Raw genomic sequence first — 7,395 nt, forward strand, 5'->3', positions numbered from 1 at the left:
CCACGCCCGCCCCATCCTGCCTACATCTCCCAGCACCCCCCGCGCCGCCGCACTACATTTCCCAGCATCCCCCGCGCGCTGCCGGACTACTGCTCCCGGCAGCCCCCGCGCCAGCGGCCGCCCCTTCGCCGCCTCCCGCCGGTACCGAGCGGTTCGCGGGGCTCGGCGCTGCCCCCCCCCCCCCCCCTCACGGCCCCGCCGCCGCCGCCACCCGCCCCGCGGGGCCATGGACTCGGACTCGTGCGCCTCGCCGTTCGCCCCGGAGGTGAGCTGTGCCCGGGGGGGGCCGCCTCACCGCCGCCTCACCGCCCCCCCCCCGGTCTCCGCCGCCCGTTTGCCGCCGGTGCCCGTTCGCCGCCGCCGGGCCGGGGCCATTTTGTGGCGCTGGGGTGCGGAGCCTCAGCCCGGCCGGGCGGCGGGGGGCGGCGGAGGGTGGTGGAGGTGTCCCCCCCCCCCCCCTTGTCCCGCCGTGGCGGCCGGTACCGGGCCCGGGCAGCGGGGCTGGGGGGTCCCGGGGGGTCCCGGGGTGCGGCGGAGCTCGGGGGCTGCCGCGGGGGGTGGGGGCGGGGCGCGGCGGGGAGCGGCGGCGGCGGGCGGGGCCCGGCGGAGGGGGGAAGGGGGAAGGGGGGGGGCACCGGAGGGGGGGTGGGAGCGGGCACCGGAATGGGGGAGGTGGGGGGTGAGGGGGGGGGGGAGCGGGCACCGGGAGAAGTTGGGGGGGGGCGGCCCCCGGGGAGCGGCAGCGGGGGGAGGAGGGGAGGGAAGGGGAGGGGTGAGGGGAGGGGGCGGGTTCCGGCAGCGGGGGAGGGGAGGGAGGGAGGGGAGGGGGCGCTCGGTTCCGGGAGCGGGCGCTGGGGGGGGGCCGGATCCGGGCAGCGGCAACTGGGAGGGGGCCGGGGGGGCCCCGCCGCTGCCCCGTGCCCCCCCCCCTCGGTACCGTGCCGTGCTGTGCCCGCCCCGTGGTGGAGGCGCCACCGCTGACCCCTCCCTGTCCTATTCCCCCCCCCCTTCCAGGATTTCTCCCCCGCGTCCCGGCGGCACCGCACCGTGGAGGACTTCAACAAGTTCTGCACCTTCGTCCTAGCCTATGCCGGCTACATCCCGTACCCGCAGGAGGTGAGGGGCAGCCCCGCTGCCGGTACCGGCCGTGCCACGCTGCTCCCGGGGCCTTACCGGGGCCCCCCGGAGCCCCCACGGCAGCGCTGGGTGTGGGGAGCGGGAGCGCGGGGCAGGGCGAGCGGAGCGCCGCGGCGTGGAGGGCGCGGTACGGGAGTGCCGAGCGCTGCAGCACCGCACGTGCGCCGCCTCCGAGGCAGTGCCGGGATCTGATTTCTGCTGTTCTCTAGGAAACGCCGCTGAGGAACAGCCCCAGCCCTCCCAACAGCACCGGAGGCACGATCGACAGCGATAGCTGGGATCCCCGCTTCAACGACGCCCCCTCTTCGGTTTCCCTTCCTGCCAAGAACAGAAAGAACTTCAGTCAGCTGAAGCGAGCTAAACCCTATGGCTCCCTGTTCCAGCGGGCAAAGCCCGGCAGCTTCCTGCCGGAGCGGAAGCAAGTTGATAAGATCAGGAAGAAGAAAAAGCTGAAGAGAAGGGAAATGGAGGTGTCTGCGGAGGAAGACTACGAGGAGAAGCTGCTGGAGCTGGAGGCAGAGGACTCTTTTGTAGAGACGCCGATGAGCCCCTCGTCTGAGGGCGACCCTCAGTCTGTGACCGAGCACAGCTCGGTGTGGGACTCTGACACGCCGTCCAGCGTCTCCTACCCTGCCGTGACGGCCGAGCAGACGGTGGAGATACAGAGTGTGGGCAAGAGAACGGTCATTCGCCAGGGCAAGCAGGTTGTCTTTCGGGATGAGGACGGCACTGGTGATGACGAGGACATCATGGTGGATTCAGGTAGGTGGCCTGGCTGTCGGGAGGTGGCGTGGGAAGTGATGGGCCGGGTGCAAGCATTGGTGCTACTGCCAGTGGAGCATGAGCAGAATACAAAGGTGCATTAGCTGTGCCGAGTTAATTAGCAGTTTTGTTGGGAGGAAAGTGGGGGGGCGGGCGAGGTTGACAACTTTTGTAGCTATAGAAGCAACAAGTTCTGCTCTCCTGGATTACAGCCACTTTTGTGCTCTTCCTGAGCAGGAGTTTGCAGGGACTAGTGTCTCATTGATGGAAAAGTCAGCAAAGTGCCTGCCTTTGAAAGCCAGGCAGTTCCTTTGGATTGGAAACAAAATAACTCCCGGTGTAGCTGAAAGATCTGTCAGGAGTCAGAGACGTAACTCGCTGCATTTCGTTTCAGACGATGACTCGTGGGACCTCGTCACCTGCTTCTGCATGAAACCTTTTGCTGGGCGGCCGATGATCGAGTGTAACGAGTGCCACACCTGGATCCACCTCTCCTGCGCCAAGATCCGCAAGTCGAACGTCCCAGAGGTGTACATATGCCAGAAGTGCCGGGACTCCAAGTTTGACATTCGCCGCTCGAACCGCTCCCGGACGGGCTCGCGCAGGCGCTTTCTGGACTAGGCAGGGGACGCGCGCTGGCGCGCTGCGTGGGCGGGCAGGCGAGCTGTGCAAAGCACAGGCGCCGGCCGGGAGCTGGGGAGAGCTCCCCCGAACTGCTGCTGCTCAGGCCAAGGGGCCGCCCAGCCTGCCTGCGGCACCGGGGCTGGTGTCTCCCAGAGCTGTGGACGGCCGGGGCTGGAGGAAGCAGACTGGTCAGAACTGCTGCTAAGTACTGAGGAGCTCAAGGGACAGCTGGAGCTCCCTGGGGTTCGGCGGGGTTTTGTCCAGTTACAGCTATGGGTTGGATGATGTTTTGGGAATGTATAATACCTTTGCCACGTATTTTTTCTCATCCCATTGGGAAACTGCAAAACTTCTCTGTGCTAGGAAACTCATCCTCTGAAGAGGGAGGAGGAGGAAGAGGGAATCTGTGTGAAGAGTCTGAAAAGTAAATGGCCACGTGTTCTAATTTTAATGTAACGTTATACCTGCCCGTTTGTCCTTATGTATCGATCTCAGATATTCTCAGGCTCCGGAGGAGTGAGCGAATGCATACCGGCCTTTGTGATCTGCCTCCTCCTCTGTGGGCCCGGGCAGGAGGCGAGTTCTGTGATTTGGCATTGGTTGAGTAAGGATGGGACTTCCTCCTGCTCTGAGGGCCTGGTGCGCTTCAAGGAAGAGAACAGTCCTCCTTCTGGATGGGCAGTGCTGGAAAACACTTGACATCAGATTTCCTAGAAGTCTCTTAACAGTGATTTTTTGTGACTTTGTTTTGCATGATTGGCTCAAATGTGTGTGTGGGGGGGATACCATTTGCTCTGTTTCCCGGCCCTTTGTTAAACTCTAAGGTGCTGTTTCAAGAACACAATGACTCTCCCTTTTTTCAGCCCAGAATTAAAGCATGGACTGTAAAAGGGGCTGTAGTAAACTTAGAACCTGGCCAGTCTGGTTCGGGATTAGATCATTTCCATCTGAGCACTACAGACAAGTTGACTTTGTTTTCACAGTTTTGTTTTTTGAGACTGGATGTATAACCAGAAAACCAAAATCTTTAACCTATTGGTTGCAAATTACACAGATAAGAGCAAATGCGGGCTATGCAGCTAGCAAGGTGAAGCGCAGTGAAGAAGATCCATCTGCTTCTGGGAAGGACAAGAGAGCAGAGGCCCCACCAATGCTGCGGTCCCTTGGCAGGCCTTCCTGGGGCCTCAGCCCATGGGAGGTCTCTTCAGAAACGTGACAGGGAGCCCAGGCTTGTTTGCAAGGCCACCAAGATCGAGGTGTCGTCCCTCAGTGACCAAACAGAGCAAGCTGTATGTATTGCACAAATTTAGATTGTTTTTGAGGTGTTTCTCTTGAGTTATGCCTGATGAGCACGTTCTCTGTCCTGCTGGGACCATGAGGCGAGGGGAGTGCAGCTTCAGCAAGGTCAGCGCTGACAGGAGCGTGTCTGCTGGTCCTGCAGACACAGCTGGTCAGAGACTGCCTCACATGAGTACTGGCTGATCAGGAGACACGTTCTTCATCAAAATCCTGTCCCACCATGCTGTAACAACCGACTCTAGGTTCTGAAAACCAGCTCCAGCTTCTGTCAATCCAAGCCCCTGACTGCGGTTTGCTGCCTTCCAGAAGCTAAATGGAACCACCAAGGAGTTTGCCAAAGATTTGCCCCCTGCGGCTGCCCGACTGCTCCTTACAGCCAGAAAAATAACCAAAGTTCTCAAATGCTGCCATTTCACTCTGCAAACAGAAAGGCTTTGGAAGATCCTGGTTGCAAGCTCTGTGAGGGTTGGACCTGCTCTGAGTATTGGCATTTTTGTGTTTACAGCGTGTCTGCAATTCAGCTGGACCTCTGTGGAATGTGTTCCTGAAATTTTTATGGGAGAAATGTTAAATGGCCAAGTGAACCTGCCTCTTTTTTTTTTTTTTTTACAGAGGTTCGATACTAATCAATGTGACTGACTCTTGTTCTGTTACCTTTTCAGATTTATCCCAGTAGATGGTGTCTGACAAGTCCAGCACATTACAATATCAGCAGAGAGAAAAAAGTAACATCTCCATTCTTTTAGTTCATCACTTTCAGCCATGTATAATTATAGTTTAATTCAGAACTTTATTTTTTCATTAAAACTGTTTTAATGAACCATGCTTTTTTTTAAAATGTGGAACAAATGAACAATGTCTCTGTTTTATTCTGGATTCAAGAGTCTGCTAGTATGACTTATTAGTGTGCAAAACATTTGTGCTGGGGGGCAGCAAGACTCAACCAGAAGCCCTTTTCCCTAAACGATACACATGCAGGGAAAGACAGGAGTACCCCAAGCAGATCTTCCCCTCGTGTCCTGACAGGGGCCTGCTTTCCCTGCCTTTGAGCAATGTCCCTCCTGATTCTGCTCTGGGCAAGGTAAATTGTGGTGGAGCCCAGGGCAGGGACAAGCCCCTGGGGTGGCTGGGCTTGTGTCAGGAGGGGTAAGAGGGAGGTGCTGCAGGAACACAGAGGGGCTGGGGTCTGCCAAAGGGGGTGAAGGCTGGGCCAGTCTGGGGGGAGAGGGCCCTGCTCAGGATGCTCAGGGAACCAGCTCTTGGGTTGCACTGCCCATGCCTCACAAAAAGTCACCTGCTCGACCACCCCAGACCCTTGTTAAACCCCTGGGGAAACCCTTCCCTCCCCCTCCATCCCCAGAGCAGCCTGGCTGCAGGGCAGCTCTGCCCCCACAGGTGAGTGCTGAGAGCAGGTGTGAGCAGCAGAGGCATCAAGGACCCAAAATTGCCAAAGTGCTGCTTGTGCCTTGCTGCCGCTCCTCGGCTCCTGTACCAGCCACAACCTCGACATGCTGCTCAGCCAGCCACACTCAAAGCAAGCAGCCTCTCTTAACAGCTTGGCAAAGTTAAGATTACCCAAGTCCTGAGTTGAGTAAATGGCACTCAATCATATTAAAAGCTGAGCCCTAGCTCCTTATAGCTTCTATTTTAATTCTATTTGTAACTTTGAGTTGTACAGAGCAGTGAACAGAAGTCCCAGAGGAGGGTGAAGCTGGAAAATGGCAGTTTCTCACAGCACACACAGGGTTGTTGAAAGCAGCATTTTCTCATGTGGGGCTATTCTCACAATCTCTGAAACTGAGCGCTGACTGACAGAAAATAAAGAAGAGAGGAGGTGGGCTGGAGTAACTAAGTATTCAGCAGGAGACCAAGCTGAGACTTTGGGCTAATGGGGGAGACAGGCAGGAACCAGACTCCACCGTGTGGACACAATCCAGCAATGCTTGCCACACACTGCAAGGAAGCAAAAATGGAGTTAATGCATAAACTGTTGTGGAGAAGACCCTGCAGAAGGAGTGAGCCTTGTGCCTCGCAGATGTGAAAAGCCACTTGTAGTAATTGCAAGGAAGGGAAAACAAAAGCCTTTATCTCTGGAGGGATGACCTTGCAGGAAAAATACAATCCGTGTATTATTTCCATGCATTTTTTTTTTACTATGTTTAGCAAAGGAACAGGGGCAAGGCCCATGTCAGTAATTTTATTTTAATGAGTTGCAAATTCAAGTGATCAAATGTAAAATTCACCTGTTCCTTGCGTGAACTACTCAACAATTAAGCAGAGATAATTCTGAGATGCTGGGGGATGATATAATAGAGTGGGAACGCAGGAGAAAATTTTCTTTGCTAAGAACAAATTGCCATGAAGAAAGCACATGCTTGAATCCAAGCCGTGGCCAGGTGCCTGAGCTGTCCTCAGGTACCACTGCATTGATTGACTTACTTGGGAGGAGGCTGATAAGGTTTTTCCAATGTAACGGGTACCTGAAGTTCTCATTCCTCGCAGTCCTTCACTGGCTGAATCGTACTGAGACAGCAGGAGCACAGGGTTGTCAAAGATGTGAGCATGTACAGAAGACCACAGAAGACTACAAGAAGTAAATCCTAAACCTGTATCTTCGCCTCAGGAATTTCTAGCTTGAAGGCTTGTGCAGAAAAGACCAGCACACGTTCCTGGATCCTCATTATTTTAAGCATCTGCTAGCTCAGTTAGTATTTTAAGCATCTGCTAGCTCAGTTAGAGAAAGAGGTGTCACCACACATTTTAAAGTTTACACCTAGAGCTGCTACCCTGTTACACATTTTAACTGCTGGAGCAGAAGGACGTGCTTCTACCTCTCAGTATTTTTAATAGTAATACCATGGAACATCTTGAAGCATCAAAGCATTTTTTTAAATTGTATTGCTATATATCTGCGTTTTACAATAGATAATGTCTCTTGAATGGTAACAGGAATTGCCTCTCAGGAACTTGTCAGAAGTATTGTTTTATTGTGCAAACTTGTCACAGAAACTCTTCAGTGTCATTTGCTCTGCTAGCTATAGGAGTATGCTGTTTTTTTGTAATTAGTAAATAGGTTGTCACTGTTTTGCACTTGCTTATGCAAAACTCTTAATTTTCATTACTCCCACTGGGAGCATTTTGCTGCATCCTAGTCAACACAGAATGAGGATCACTCTTGACCATGTACGTCAGGCAGTGACAAGACATGAAAAAGGAAATTCTGGGGGCAAGTCCTGTTCAGTTCAGCTAGCTATAGATACGATCAATCAAAAGAGGTCAAGAAGCAGGATATGACATGGGGTGCAGTAACATTTATACAACTTGCAACCCTTGATTTTCAGAGTTTATTTTCAATACTGTCTTAAAGATGCAAAGGGAACGGTGGCTAGTTTTCATCTGAATATAATTTATTTCATATTTTACATTTAATATCAGATCAACAGAACATTGATCGTAAGTGAAATAAAAACCTACAGCAGGAGCTGGTCACAACTGAAGAGTTTTGTTTTGTTTTTATTTAAAAAAGTGAACAACACTTAATTGTATGAACTTGTTTGGGAGTGGGGGCATCTC

The 7,395-nt window shown here is 54.1% G+C and overlaps 1 protein-coding gene across 1 annotated transcript; it reads left to right on the top strand.

The window, feature by feature from the left end:
* Nucleotides 1-121: 121 nt before the first annotated feature.
* PHF13 (PHD finger protein 13) lies at nt 122-7,319 on the top strand. Its single transcript, XM_027443412.3, has 4 exons — nt 122-265; nt 1,015-1,116; nt 1,347-1,899; nt 2,294-7,319. Exons 1-4 carry the CDS (start codon nt 227-229, stop codon nt 2,518-2,520), a joined length of 921 nt encoding a protein of 306 aa, XP_027299213.1. The 5' UTR covers nt 122-226; the 3' UTR covers nt 2,521-7,319.
* The last annotated feature ends 76 nt before the right edge of the window (nt 7,320-7,395 follow it).

Source organism: Anas platyrhynchos, chromosome 22 (genome assembly GCF_047663525.1).
Source record: "Anas platyrhynchos isolate ZD024472 breed Pekin duck chromosome 22, IASCAAS_PekinDuck_T2T, whole genome shotgun sequence".
Lineage (NCBI taxonomy): Eukaryota > Metazoa > Chordata > Aves > Anseriformes > Anatidae > Anas > Anas platyrhynchos.